This window comes from Lampris incognitus, chromosome 7 (genome assembly GCF_029633865.1).
Source record: "Lampris incognitus isolate fLamInc1 chromosome 7, fLamInc1.hap2, whole genome shotgun sequence".
NCBI classification, from domain to species: domain Eukaryota; kingdom Metazoa; phylum Chordata; class Actinopteri; order Lampriformes; family Lampridae; genus Lampris; species Lampris incognitus.
The window spans coordinates 51,606,711-51,622,566 of NC_079217.1; the positions used below are offsets into that span (position 1 = coordinate 51,606,711).

The following is a 15,856-nucleotide window of genomic DNA, read 5'->3' on the forward strand; positions in this document are numbered from 1 at the left end:
CACAGTAAACAGAGTTTAGGCTAACATCGTAACACAATTTGACTTAAGGATATAGAAAAAGGAATTGTTGGAGAGATAAAATAATTTTAGATAATCATAAGGTTGGATGATGCGGGGATAGTGAATCAGGAAGTGCAGTGGATTAACAAGGAGGAAGTGAGGGCAGCTATGAAGAGGATGAAGAGTAGAAAGGCAGTTGGTCCTGATGATATACTACATATGGAGGCATGGAGATGTTTAGGAGAGATGGCAGTGGGGTTTTTAAAAAGATTGTTTAACACAATCCTGGAAAGTGAGAGGATGTCTGAGGAGTGGAGAAGAAGCATACTGGTACCGATTTTCAAGAACAAGGGTGATGTGCAGAACTGTAACAACTACAGAGGTATAAAGATGATCAGCCACAGCATGAAGATATGGGAAAGAGTAATAGAAGCTAGGTTAAGAGGAGAGGTGACGATCAGCGAGCAGCAGTATGGTTTCATGCCACGAAAGAGCACCACAGATGTGATGTTTGCTTTGAGATTGTTGATGGAGAAGTACAGAGAAGGCCAGAAGGAGTTACACTGTGTCTTTGTGGATTTAGAGAAAGCAATATGACAGGGTGCCGAGAGAGGAGGTGTGGTATTGTATGAGGAAGTCGGGAGTTACAGAGAAGTATGTAGGAGTGGTGCAGGATACGTATGAGGGAAGTGTGAAAGTGGTGAGGTGTGTGGTTGGAATGACAGATGGGTTCAAGGTGGAGGTGGGATTACAACAAGGATCGGCTCTGAGCCCTTTCTTGTTTGCAATGGTGATGGACAGGTTGACGGACAAGGTCAGGCAGGAGTCTCCGGGGACTGTGTTTGTTGATGACATTGTGATTTGTACCGAGAGTAGGGTGCAGGTTGAGGAGAGCCTGGAGAGGTGGAGGTATGCACTGGAGAGAAGAAGAATGAAAGTCAGTAGGAGCAAGACGGAATACCTATGCATGAATAAGAGGGAGGACGGTGGAATGGTCAGGATGCAAGGAGTAGAGGTGACAAAGGCATATGAGTTTAAATACTTGGGGTCAACTGTCCAAAGTATCGGGGAGTGCAGGAGAGAGGTGAAGGGTATAGAAGAGAGTGCAGGCAGGGTGGGGTGGGTGGAGAAGAGTGTCAGGGGTGATTTGCGACAGAAGGGTACCAGCAAGAGTTAAAGGGAAGGTTTACAAGATGTACAGTCTTGTACTGTCTCGTAAAGAATTTACTTGACTCTGTGGATTATATATATATATATATATATATATATATATATATATATATATATATATATATATATATATATATATATAAATCGTATCTCTTTTGAAGGCTGAATGGAGGGATAGAGGGACGAGGGCAGGGAGGATATCTGAAGAGCTACTTGAGTTAAAAAAACGAAAACAAAACAAGAACCACATTGGAGGCACGAGTGTTTCTGGATCCGCTGGTAATGAGAAGTCTTGCTGTTTATCTCTTGTTGTGTACTGCAGAACTGCAGAATGTCCCTGCAGCTGGTGGGTTGTTCCTGTCAGCTTAATGGGTGGAGCAAAACTGCAGCATTAAGACAGGGGAAAGCGTGTGTGCGTGCGTGTGCGCGCGTGTGCTTCTTGTTTTTCTATTGTATTGTAGAGTAGTGACAATGAAATCACTAGCACGTTTGTGTGTGAGCATCTGTTCTTGTTGTCATCCGAAACAAACAGACGGCCTCTCTGGAGGCGTATACACTATACAGAGGGCAGCCTTGAGAGAGAGAGGGAGAGAGAGAGAGAGGGAGAGAGAGAGAGAGAAAGAAATGGTTATCGACTGGAAAACAAAAGATAACCATAGGTAATTTAAGAACTATAAGAACCACATGTAGGTTAAGACCGACTGGAGAATATAGGGAGAAAGAGGGGGAGATATAAGGAACCACCTGCAGCGAAACAAATGGATGTGCATAAAATGATATTTTAAGCATAGGCGACGCTATTTACAGGCTAGTGAATTCGGGGTGGGGGGGGGCAGCCGGGAACTGCCGAAGCCGGGACGCGAACCCGGGTTTCCTGCACCACAGGCGACTACGTTGACGTTATTTATATCTTGTAGCTAGTCCGCCGCCCAATAAGGGGGGGGGGCAGTAGAAGGGCGAAGTAAGAAAATGATATGTAAAAAAGCAGTGAGGAAAATAAAGACACGGTTGCTGAGCTGTTTCTGTTGTCAGATATGTGGATAAATAACATTGGCGGCGAGGTGAAAGCAACACTAAGAAAGAACTGACCATATCGTGAACTACGTGAGCGACGCGAAGGCAAAGCTACATCACGCGTCAGTAGGCGGCGTAGCCAGCGAGAGTGGAACCAAGTGAAGCATCGGCGACGAAACGATACCGACGATGTCGGCCTTTGGAAAAGTGGGTGCGTTTGATCCAGCTTCGGAAAACCGGAGTAGGTACGTGGACAGACTGGAGTTTTATTTCGAGGCAAATGAGGTAACGGAAGAAAAGACAAAGCGGGCCATTCTTCTTTCTGCGAGCGGCAGCGCACTGTACGGGCTAATAGTGGATCTGATTGCGCCACTGAAACCTACTGAAGTCACATTTGCGGGCCTAGTTAAACGTGTAGGTGAGCAGTTCGACCCCAAGCCAAATGAAATTGTACAAGAGGGGCAGGTGACGCCGTATTATCATATGTGCTTAGATTAAAACATCAAGCCACACAGTGTGGCTTCGGTAATACGAACTGACTGAGAGGTCAGTTCGTTTGGGGCATAGGCTGTGAACAGATGCAACGCCGCCTACTGGCAATCTCTGATTTGACATGGAAGTCTGCCCATGATACAGCCATAGCGCTGGAAGCAGCAGATAAAGGTGCACAAACACTGCAGTCTGTATCCCAAGTTAATCAGGTAGAAAACCCAGTGTCAGTTACATATGCACGACAAGGGGTTATTTCAGTACTCATGTCTCCCTTTTGGGGTTTCATCAGCCTGTGCAATTTTTCAGAGGACAATGGAGAACTTACTGGCCGCGATCCCACACACAGCAGTATACCTGGATGATGTGCTCAATCACGGGAGCAACAGAGGAATATCACTTTGAAATCTGGACTCGGTCTTAACACGACTAGAGGAAGCAGGACTCAGGCTGAAAAATCCCGAATGTGAGTTCATGGCTCCAGCATTTGAATATCTTGGACACAGGGTATCTGCTGCCGGTCTCCAGCCCCTGCAGAAGAAAGTAAGAGCCATCAAAGAGGCCCAGAGCCCAAAAATGTGACAGAGCTGCGGGCTTACTTAGGAATGATTAATTACTGTGGGCGGTTTCTTTAGGATTTGTCATCAGTCTTAGCCCCACTTCATTACCTCCTCAAGACAGGAGTAAAATGGGTGTGGGGATCTCAACAGCATGTAGCATTCCAGAGGTCCAAGGACCTACTGCCAGCATCAACACTGCTGGCACATTATGACCCACAGTTGCCCCTGATCATAACATGTGGTGGCTCACCATATGGAGTTGGAGCAGTTTTGTCACATAGGATGAAGGACAACTCTGAGAGGCCCATCTGCTTTGTGTCCCGCTCTTCGTCGCCAGCAGAAAAGAACTACTCTCAGCTGGAGAGAGAAGCGCTAGCTCTAATTTTTGCTGTGAAGAAGTTCCACCAATATGTGTATGGCCGTAACTGCACCATCCAAACTGACCACAAGCCCCTACTCGGTCTACTACAGGGATAGGCAACATGGTCCAGAAAGGTCCAGTGTGGGTGCAGTTCTTTGTTCCAACCAAGGAGTTACACACCTGAGTCTACAAATCAAGGTCCTTAGCAAAGACTATTGGTTGGCTAATAGAATTAAGTGTGTAACTGCTTGGTTGGAACAAGACTATTGGTTGATCTATAGAATCAGGTGTGTAACTGCTTGATTGGAACAAAGACCTGCACCCACACCGGACCTTTCTGGACCATGATGCCTATCCCTGGTCTACTAGATGAGCTAAAAAAACATTCAGTCAGCTGCTTCACCGCACCTTCAATACTGAGCACTACTACTGGCTCAATATCAGTACATCCTCAAACACAGGCCAGGACCATCCATTGCAAACGCTCAGCCTCAGCAGGCTTCCCCTCCCAGAAATGCCCAAGGACACACACAGGCCAACCGAGCTGACATGCTTATTGAAAGAGCTTCAGACTGCTCCTATTACTAGTCATCAGCTGAAGCAGTTGACTTGTAGGGATCCTTTGCTTGCTAAAGTGTGTCGCTTCGTCAAAGAGGGATGGCCTGCTACCTGCCCAGCTGAGGTTTTACATCCGTTCTTCAGAAGGCAGGCTGAGCTCTGTGTAGAAGATGGCATTCTACTCTGGGGGCTCCGTGTTGTGGTGCCTCCACAAGCTCGTGAAACCCTGCTGGAGGAGCTTCATGAACCACACCCAGGAATCTCGAGAATGAAGGCAACAGCCAGAGCTCATATGTGGTGGCCTGGATTGGATAATGAAATAGAATTTAAAGTGCAAACCTGTACCACATGTCAACAGGTATGCAACACCCCTCCCCAAGTGTCAGTCTCACCTTGGGAATGGCCTGGCAAACCATGGACACACATTCACATAGACTATGCAGGTCCATTTCTGGGGGAAATGTTCCTAATAGCAGTAGACGCACATTCGAAATGGCTTGAAGTTTACCCTGTCCGAGTAGCCACGTCAGCAGCAACAATTGAACACCTAAGAGAGATGTTCAGCACTCATGGCCTTCCCCATACGGTCATGTCCGACAATGCAGCTGTTTTCATGAGTGCTGAATTTAAGGGATTTTTGACATCCAGTGGCGTAAGACACATAACATCTGCCCCCTACAAGCCTTCCACAAATGGGTTAGTTGAAAGAGCTGTCCAAACAGTTAAGAGGGCCCTGAAGAAAACCATGGGACTAGGAAGAATGCCAAAGACGCACATATCAAGGTTCTTGGCAGCATACAAATCAACACCACATGCAACAACAGGCAGGTCACCAGCAGAGATATTGTTCAGCCGTCCTGTCAGAACCAGGTTTGACCTGCTAAGACCAGATGCCCATGCTAAAGTATTCCAGAACCAGTAGCGCATGATCTGTAGAAAAAAAAACAGCACCAGGCCAGCCAGAACACTGGCATCAGGTGCAGAAGTGTGGGTAAGGGATTTCAGAAGCCATAAGAAATGGCTACCTGGGGTGGTGATCACCAGCACAGGTCCTCTCTCCTACAGAGTGGAGGTGGAAGGCCAGATACTTAGACGTCATGTGGACCACCTATTATTAAGAAGAGAGTCAGACAGACACCACCTGCGCAAGGAAGATCAGTATCAAAAGCCCGAGGCCGACTGGGACACTGATGGCTATCGAGCTGAGCAGTCAACTCAGCCACCGTATACAGAGCCTGGGGTCCAGTTACACCGACCACAAGCTATCGGGGGGGGGGGGGGTAGTGGAAGTGAAGCTGAGCAGCCCCTTCAGCCACCCGATATTGAGCCTGATGTTAGGGAGGAGGAAATAGGGTACGAGGGCCTTCGCCGTTCCTGTAGGTCAAGGAAACCCCCTGAAAAACTTGATTTGTAGGTAGAGTGGCCAGAACTTGTTGGGACACAATAATCCCTGCCCTGAGTCCACCAGAGTTGGGGCAGTCTACCCTCACTCTGAGTTAGCTGCTTTTATGTTGTTCTTTCAGTGAATATGATATTTGGTTAGACCCATATTTACTCGTCTGTAAGTGTTCATGGGAGTTTATTTCAAAGTAATGGTTATGCTCAACGACAGGTGGAGGGATGTTATATCTTGTTGTTAGTCCGCCGCCCACTGGGGGGGGGGGCAGTAGAAGGGAGAAAATGACATGTAAAAAAGCAGTGAGGAAAATAAAGAGAGCTGATGTAGACGGTTACTGAGTAGTCGTGTCGTTTCTGCCATCTGATATGCGGATAAATAACAGTTAGTCTTTTTTTTCCTATAGAAAAAAAAACCATTCAAAATACAACATATACCAAACCAGTAGGGTTTACCAACAACACATACCAAACCAATAGGGAAATAAAACATTTCACAAACCCATCGAACTCTACACAATCAAAGAGGACAAGAATCAAAACACAGCTAGACAAAACAGAAACTAGTGAGGTAACCTGTAGGCCTTGGCATGTCTTCCAGCCTCCAGATCCCCCACCAAATCAAAGAAGAAAAAAAAAACACATATACTACACACAATACGCTATTTAACCAAAATCAATCACCCTCCCTCCTTCCCCAATCACAACAAAAGTGCTCCCCTCCACAAATCCACCAAGAAACGATTCTTCTCTAACAGAACTGTCACAATCGATGTGCTCAAGTTCTTTTGCGCCCCAGTGCAATTTCAGGACAGACGGCCGACAACAGGTATTTCTTGAGGTAGCAATTTATTTATGGAAAAAGTTGAAAAACCATTTAGAAGAATTGTCAATTGAAATACGTCCATAAAAATAGTGTGTTTTGTATTTTCCTATAGGCTACAAAAACATTCCAAACAGTGTTTCTAAATCCGTAGTCCAGAAGGTTCCTATAATCCAATACTGCAAGGATTCCTATACTCCATGTAGGCTACTCATCCCAATTTTGTCAGTCCGAGGCATCTGGTCTCCTCTTCAGGGAGCGCCTTCCCGTCCGTTGGATTAGTCGTCCCTCGTCGGGTGGATGCGGGATTCCGAGTAGGCGGCTACGACAGCCAAGCGTGGCCGCATTCGTTCTGACTCCAGGTCCTGCTTGGTCTCCTCGTTTAAAGGAGTCTCTCAATTTACTACACCTGGGCACAATCAAGATAATCGGAGAAAGGCGTGCAGAGCGTTACTCAGTTCATGGGGAGAAGGCGTATCATTGGTTGAACGTCAATCTGCGAAACACGTGAGAAAAAGGCAGACTTCGTCACCAAGTGACAACCGTACAACATATTGTAACGATCACGGCTGAATAGACTCAGTAGGCCTTGGCCAAGGGGTCGGACCCTTTAGTTGACTGGTTAACGTTTCCCCCGCGGTGAAGGAGTTACGTGTTCGCGTCCCGGCTGTGGCGGTTCCCGCGGCTGCCCCCGAATTCACCACCATTGGTGACACTTACACTATTGGTGTCAGAAGTGGGGTGGTGAGATCGTGAAGGACGGCGAGGCCATCGGAAGCGTTTCCCGAAGGAGGGGGGTAGTGTAAGGTACACGAATAAGTAGACACGTTTGTCGGCCCTTTAGCTGACTGGTTAACGTAGTCGCCCGCGGTGCAGGAGATACGGGTTCGCGCCCCGGCTGTGGCGGTTCCCGCGGCTGCCCCCCGAATTAGCTACAATATTAATATCTCTTTCCATTATACTCCTAAAATATTCCACACCTCAGCTTTCCTCTTTCCGTAATGGGTTATATTGCTCCTTAGCTTAACAGCAAACCTTGCATGGCTTTAAACATAATTTAATAAATCAGCATTACATCCGTTCACTTTGCCAGCCACCCCAGACAACCACAATTCTCTCCATTCCATTCTGTCAACAAACCCACCTCTCAAACTTCTACTTGTTAATTCTTTCATTTTCATCATGTATCCCTCCGGCTCACAACATCCAACAAACTCATTCATAAATGTTTCCACTCCCACACCACACACATCACATTCTTTCTTCACATTCACATCAGACTTACTGATTATTACATTATTGGATGCCCTATTGTGTCTTAATAAAAAGTCAACATTCTCACATTCAACGCTGTTCCACTTCACTGTCAGATTTCTCCACATCCTCCCTACATCCTTCTCATTCAACACACTCTCTCCGCAGACGGGCTTCTCACTTCTTCCCCTCTTAAACAGCTATACGTCACTTTCGTTTTCACACTCATCACTCACTCTCCTCTCTCCTCCCATTTCTATATCTCTCTCCTCATCCAACACAGCCTCTCTCTCAATCATACTGACCCATTCTCTCGGCATCCCCGCCTTGATCTTTCCAAATATTCTCCCCGCCTTGATCTTTCCAAATATTCTCCCCGCCTTGATCTTTCCAAATATTCTCCCCGCCGTTCCCAACCACATTTCATCACCCCTTCCCCTCAATTCACCTACCGGTGCCTGTGCCCTCATAAACCCTGGTACATACTCACTAAACCCCTTATCTTTCTAAAACCCTGCTGTCCAAACCACCCTGTTGTAAATTGTGTTCCCCTCAAATGTGATTTTTGGATTTAAAGACACTGTTTGTTCCCACACCTGCTTCACATTCTTACATTCATACTGCACACATTTCACAAACTTAACTTACCCTCCGACCCGTCAGCCAAGAGCAAGCGAGTCTACTTATCCATGCCCATTACAGTAGCTTAGCTTCCCAAAATTACCACTGGAAAAAAAAGTGAAACCCCAAAATCTTATCCTATCTATCTCTGATTAAAAGAATCATCCAACACGTAAATGTACCATTGACGTGCACATGTGGTCAGTTATTTATCTTTTTGTCACTACTGTAACCGGTTATTTTCTTGCCCGGTGCGGGATTCGATACGAGGTGTACTACACCACAAGGCGACATCACTAACCGCTCAGGCTAAAGGGTCACACTCGTTAGCTATGGACTAACGTGTCTTATTAGTAGTTCACACTACTTTTACTTTTTTAAATGTATTTATTTTGGTGATGGCGACTTGCGAATTTAACTTCCCTGGCATTCCAGTTCAGCTTAGCGAACATTGTCACAGAGTGACGTAAAGGAATTAAGTATTTGGGAGTGATGCCATGATTAAAACAACGACAAAAACTATAATTTGGGGTCAAAGGAGTAAGCTAAAAAGTGAATCGAGGTTGTAAAATCACTTAAATTGCCCGTAAACTGGGACTTCCGGAGCTGGACAGACTGGTGAGCAGCCCGGTGAAGAGACTGGTGATCGGACCGGTGAAGAGACTGGTGATCGGACCGGTGAGGAGACTGGTGATCGGACCGGTGAAGAGACTGGTGATCGGACCGGTGAAGAGACTGGTGAGCGGCCCGGTGAGGAGACTGGTGAGCGGCCCGGTGAGGAAACTGGTGATCGGACCGGTGAAGAGACTGGTGAGCAGCCCGGTGAGGAGACTGGTGAGCAGCCCGGTGAAGAGACTGGTGATCGGACCGGTGAGGAGACTGGTGAGCAGCCCGGTGAAGAGACTGGTGATCGGACCGGTGAAGAGACTGGTGAGCGGCCCGGTGAGGAGACTGGTGATCGGACCGGTGAAGAGACTGGTGAGCGGCCCGGTGAGGAGACTGGTGAGCCGCCCGGTGAGGAGACTGGTGATCGGACCGGTGAAGAGACTGGTGAGCAGCCCGGTGAGGAGACTGGTGATCGGACCGGTGAGGAGACTGGTGAGCAGCCCGGTGAAGAGACTGGTGATCGGACCGGTGAGGAGACTGGTGATCGGACCGGTGAGGAGACTGGTGAGCAGCCCGGTGAAGAGACTGGTGATCGGACCGGTGAGGAGACTGGTGATCGGACCGGTGAGGAGACTGGTGATCGGACCGGTGAAGAGACTGGTGATCGGACCGGTGAGGAGACTGGTGATCGGACCGGTGAAGAGACTGGTGATCGGACCGGTGAAGAGACTGGTGATCGGACCGGTGAGGAGACTGGTGAGCGGCCCGGTGAAGAGACTGGTGATCGGACCGGTCCTTTGCAACCCGTTCTCATTTCCAGGTCGTCAAACGCCGACGCTTTGTCACGCACCTCGGCGTCTGATACCGACGCACAAGGTACATTAAAAGGAAGAAGAAGCATACAAATGTAACCGTCTATTTTCTTGCCCGGTGCGGGATTCGATATGGTGTGTACTGCACCACAAGGCGACATCACTAACCGCTCGGCTAAAGGGTCTACTAGTATTATAAAAATGTTGATATATTTAGGATATTTTAGAACGTGTTGCAGAAAGGTGTTTTAGGGTCGTGTTCGATGTCGCAAACGTTGTATTCCAACATTTCTGGCGAGGCCTGAAAGAATCTCCATAATACCTAAACAAACTAAAGAGCATCTACGTTTACTGAAGGAAGATGATGAAAATAAAATGCACATTTCTCTCTAGAAATATTTTAAAAACACATTGCAACGGCACAATTATCTTAAAACATTGAATTTTCCATTGAGAATAAAATTAGCGTAAGCATTTTTTTCTCTTTTCGCAGACAGGAAGTCTGCGGTCACGTGACGTGGACGCGGGCGCCACCAACATTAGCTTTAAGTTGAAATATTGATATGAAACATATTTGTTTTTTTTCCAGAAATGTCGAGATTTGGCAGAAACGTAAAATGCCAACATCTCTGGCGGCTGGGTTGACGAGAAAATTATGAGAAAACAAAAAAAGACTGCGTTGATGAGGAAAATACTTCCGGGTGATAAAGCGCGTTATAGCGCCGCGGTCGGTTGGTTGGAGCGGGACGCTCTAAAAACGCGGCATCTCGCCCGGATGGGCGTGGCTTGTGTTGGACGTAGCCGTGCACGACTCGGATCAGAAAATTCAAACCAAGATGGCGGCACCGCCGTGTTGCTGGAGTGATGAAATTGAGAGACAATTTATAGCATTTTACGCTGCTTAATTGATGTCTTTGAATCCTAAACGGATAATTTACCTCAATAAATAATTAAAAAACAACAGGCATGTAGATTGATGGGTTAAAAATTAAGAGATCGATTTTTTTAGCTTGGTGTAAGCTAACCACTTACCCATAGAGAATCAATGGGATTGCTAATGTAAACTACTAATAAGACACGTTAGCTCCTAGCTAACGGGTCTGACCCTTTAGCCGAGCGTCGCCTTGTGGTGCAGTACACTCCGTATCGAATCCCGCACCGAATCCCGCACCGGGCAAGAAAATAACCGGGTACACCACTTATCCATACAGAATCAATGGCATTGCTAGCTAGTAGCATTAAGTTTTGAGTCCCCAATAACACTCAAGTCTAAATAGGTGCAGTACTTCTGTGAGGCATAGTTGTATTGACGCTGGAATAAACCACACAAAGTGTCTTTGCAACACAATATTTCTCACATCAAGCCTCACTGGTTGGAGCAGTTCTGAGCATCAAATATTAGCGCGGATGACGGGCGTTGGTATCAGACGCCGAGGGGCGGGACAAAGCGTCGACATCTGACGACCTGATTGAGAACCGGTTGACCTTTGAGGCGCGCACTTTGAGGGGGGGGGGGATAACGATGCAATGACCAAAAACAAAACAAAACTTAATTTGCGCTCAAAGACAACGGCACAACAAGCCCATCTAAGACGCGCCATTGCCCGTTAAGAGCAGACAGCGCGCCGCTCCTTCAGACTCTCCTGCCCCGGCAGAGTACATAAACCAGGTCCCGGCTCCTCGTGAAGAGGCGCCTAAATGAGTCGCGGTTCAGCGCCAAAGATTCGAACGCTGCGGGTCGGTTCGCAGCGCGTTTCAGACAGCATATAAATAATGTGTCTCTACACTCAGCACGGTAAGCTTATTTGGTCTAAAAAAGCTGCTGTTTTTATTACCTTTAATGTTTCACAAATTTAGCTTCCCCATTCCCGATGCCCTAGCGCCCCCTGTGGCGCGAAGTAGACTAGACAGTGAAAATACAGACATGCAACACATAAGAGATGCAGAGTAACAGAATAATACGGGTTCAAGATGTGTTTTGCGCAAATGCTTTGGCAGTGTCATACTGGTTGTGTGTTAATAGAGTATCTGAACTGAACTGAAATAATGGGGAGCGGCAGAGACAGGGGCATGGAGAAAGTTGTGGAAAACACGGAATAAAAGCAGGTGGGCAAAGAAACCGAGCAAGACTATGAGAAACCAAGAAAGAACGTGAAAAACTCAGACTGGTGTAAAGAAAACAAGGACCATGTGTGGATGCAGAGAGAGAGAGAGAGAGAGAGAGAGAGAGAGAGAGAGAGAGAGAGAGAGAGAGAGAGAGAGAGAGAGAGAGAGACGGGGTCTCAGGAGACCCATTTTATGTGATTGGTTTGCTTTGGTGATCATGTGACATACTGTTCGTCCGCTCCTCATTAATGCTTTATGAAGCAAGCTTAGCACATATTTTATGGCTATAGCACCTCTGTGGGGCACATCTCTTTGTAGGATCACACCTTTTTAAGGACAGAGGGATGCAGAAACGGGGAGAGAGACCCATGCAAAGGGTGCAGCAGAGACGGAAGATGGGTGACATGAGAGCGAGGACGAGTCAAAGACAGTCAGAAACAGCAAGAGACAGGGACAAGGTCACAGGACATGGATAGAAATTAAGAGATAATATTAAAGAATAAAGAAGACACTTAAAGAATAAGGGAGTGAAGAAGATGTGGGAGAAATACAGAGGAGAAAGAGATTATTGCAGAAATAAGAGTTGATGTTTGAAGTTTTTGACTTGGTTTCGATTGCTTTGGCATTGTGTTGATTGGAAAATGTGTGATTTTGCATTACAGAATCAGTATTTCTGCAGGTTTGTTTCTGGGACGCAGTCTGAGGCATTAAGGCCGCTGTTAGAGTTCGATGTTTCAGGACAGTAAACAACTGTCCATTGAACCACTATTCACTATTGTTAGATTAGTTCACTCATGCAAATGCTTTCTTTATGTCCTACTGCTTTGTTTGTTTCTTCTTTGTTCTTATCACGTTTGAACCAAAAGATTCAGTCACTTTAATTCATATTCAGATCCCAGGAGTGGAACATCATACGAAAAACTGTGGCGTTACCGTCAAAGAAATTCTTTGAATCCTTTGTGAGTCCTTTATGAATTGACTCCGAGTCTTCATTTCTGTCTCTCTCTGTCCTTGTACTCTTACTGTGCCTTAATTTCTTTGTGTTTTACTGATTTTTATTTCGCTTTTGTTTGTTTCGAATGAACTTAATGCTTAACCTTGGTGTTCTGTTTGGGTCAAAATGACCCATTTGAAATTACAACTACTAAACATAAACGGTTTTACTATTAGTTAGTATTAGTAATAAGTGAGATAAGGATTAGACACATTGGGTATTTTTAGATAAATATTTCAACTGTATCGCTATAAAATGCGAAGGTGGCTTGGGTCAATATGACCGGTGAACAATACATCCGTTGCTAATTAGTGAACAGAACATGAGCAGGTGTCAATTAACCTTATGAAGTCAAATGAAAGTGTTAAAGTAATTTTAAAACAACGTTTCACTGAAGTTTAAGTATAGCTATGCCCTGGTTGCTCAAGTGAAAGCAGCCGTCACACACTTGTGCAGACAGTTGTGCAGGCTCATGATTATTATTATTAAATCACAGTCAAGCGTTGACACTCAACATCCCATCATGGCTCCCAGCCTCCAACAAAATGCTTGTATGCCATTAAAAGTGATCTCTGGAAACAGTACGCATGTTGACTTTGAGAGCACCGTGACTCAGCTCCAGCTGAGTGACGCATGCTAAGTACGTACTATGCTAGTTCTCTGAATTGAAGACATTTAGCCGCTGTCATAATCTGAGACTAAATCCCTGCCTTATCGCCCCCTGGGTGCAGGGGCCTCAGCTTTGTTTAATTGCTAGAAGCCAAGCCAGCAAAGCTGCATCTCCCTCAGTGTTTACTCCTACTGAGGCTTATGGCTGATAATGGAATTATTCTGAGTCCCCGGAGGAGGGAGAGGAGGGGAGGATGGGGCGGAGAAGGGGGCAAAAAAGGAAAAAGACAGAGAGAGAGAGAGAGAGAGAGAGAGAGAGAGAGAGAGAGAGAGAGAGAGAGAGAGAGAGAGAGAGAGAGAGAGAGAGAGAGAGAGAGATGATAAGGAAGATGGGGAAAATGGGGAAGACGGATGCAGTAACACAAAAGGAAAGAGAAGAGGGGCAAGGTAGGGCTATTTAGGGTTAAAAGAGAGGTAATAGGAGTGTGTGTGTGTGTGTGCGTCTCATTGTTCCCCTCACTGTGACGTAGTACTAGATGGGCAGTTGTGACGCAGGTTCGAGCTCAGCATTGAAATATCCTCATCTGAAAGAATCTGACAGAATCCTACAAAAGGGGTGACGGATGGATGGATGGGGGGGGGAGACGGAAGGGAGCAGAACACGAAGGAGAGAGAAAGGCAAAGAGAGTGAGGACGAAGGGAAAGAAGTGTCTGAGGAAAGAGAGAGAGAAGCACCGAAGAAAGAGAGGGAGAAGAAAAATAAAGGAATGCATGAAAACAGAGGAACCTGTGCATGTGTGCGGACAAGCCAAGTGTACGTTTGCACGTCTGCTTGTGTGCACGTTTGTGGGGATGTGCAGGCCTCTCCGATCCACGCGCTGATTGCCTCGCTCAGATGAATTCTCGGCGGGCTGTGCGCGGATGAATGACGGACTCCAATCGGGGAGAGCAGAGAAGTTTGTGGGAGTGAGATAGCCGAGGACGTCAGAGCCGCTCTCCCGCTTGTGGTGGAAAGTGTCAAGGCGGTTGAAGACTGCAGTATTGTGGAGGGGAATTGCCTCTCATTTGAAGTGAGCATATGTGTGGGTGGCTGAGTCAATGGGTTTGTGTACATCTGCGCGTTTGTGATGTTCTGTGCACACTTGTGCATTTCCACCAGCACTGCACAAGGATTTTGGACAGCAACCAAGTAGGGTTAATAGGTTGTCCCCTCCCCCCCCATTTTATTAATTTATTTTATTAGCACCCATTCCGTTATTGGCTGAAACTGAGCTTGTATGAAGTTGTGAGTGTGTGTTTGTTTCACCGTGTAACGGAGGGGAAAATCATTTTTTGCTGTTGGTAAATCTACCGCAAGTCCAAAAAAAGTCTTAATGAGGCGATTATAAAGAGGAATTGACATGTAATGCATTTGCAGCACGTACCTTTGGTTTCAGTATTTCTGGTAAGCAAGTCACATTAAGGGATGCTTGCACACAATTCCACAAAAAAAAAAAATAAGGCACACACACTGCACTAAGAGAGCTGTTTGTGGGTCTAATTAGGAGTGGGCCTCCGTGGCAGACACAATCTGAAGCTTTTGCTCGTTAAAATGTTTGACATGTTTCCCAAATGTGAATACATTTAAGGACCTTAATTGCATTCAATCAAGGACCCACTCATGCTTTCCCTCGCTTCCCCCGCCCCCTTTCTTCCCCCTCCCCCTTTCTTTATCTTATTTTCACATTCTGCACATTGACCAAATGAATGTTTGAACAAAACAACAATGTCACTGACTTCTCTCTCTCTCTCTCTCCCTCTCTCTTTTTCCCTCTCTCTCTCTCTTTTCCATCCCGCTCACATTCCCTCGTTACTCGTCCTTTGGGATCTGTCGTGCTCCTTCTTGCCCCATCACACCTTCAACTCTGCAACTTTGCTCCCCTGCCAATGCATCTCCTCGTCACAATCCCACTCCTCTCTCTTCTCTCCCCCCTACCCCACCCAACACTACACCAGTCTGTTCCCAGTACTCGCGGGGGGTCTTCGCCATCTTCGGCCTGTACGACAAGCGCTCGGTGAACACGCTGACGTCGTTCTGCGGGGCGCTGCACATCAGCCTGGTGACGCCCAGCTTCCCCACCGAGGGAGAGGGGCAGTTCACCCTGCAACTGCGGCCCTCCATCAGGGGGGCCCTGCTGTCGCTGCTGGACCATTACGACTGGAACCGCTTTGTATTTCTGTACGACACCGACAGAGGTAAATATACTGTGATTATTAATTACGTGTCCTTTATTAATCCCCTTGGGGAAATTCAGTTCCTGCAAATTAAGCCGTCCTAGCTGTGATCTGTGTAGCTAGTGATGAGCACAAAGCTCACTGTATACAGAGAGGCCAGTTCCCCAATGGCAAAATATTCGCCCATTGAACAAAAGGAAAAGAGGGAAATAACGGAAGACCCGTGTCAGCGTACGGTAATGGTGCTTTCTAGGGGATAGTGGTTATCTA

The 15,856-nt window shown here is 46.6% G+C and overlaps 1 protein-coding gene across 2 annotated transcripts in view; it reads left to right on the forward strand.

Annotated features, from left to right (window-relative positions):
• The window catches only part of gria4a (glutamate receptor, ionotropic, AMPA 4a), a 298,568-nt gene that overhangs the window by 81,648 nt on the left and 201,064 nt on the right, over nucleotides 1–15,856 (forward strand). For both annotated transcript variants that reach the window (XM_056283881.1, XM_056283882.1), the window contains exon 3: nucleotides 15,368–15,607. In XM_056283881.1, the coding sequence (XP_056139856.1) occupies nucleotides 15,368–15,607 (240 nt within the window). The remainder of the gene's footprint in view (nucleotides 1–15,367; nucleotides 15,608–15,856) is intronic.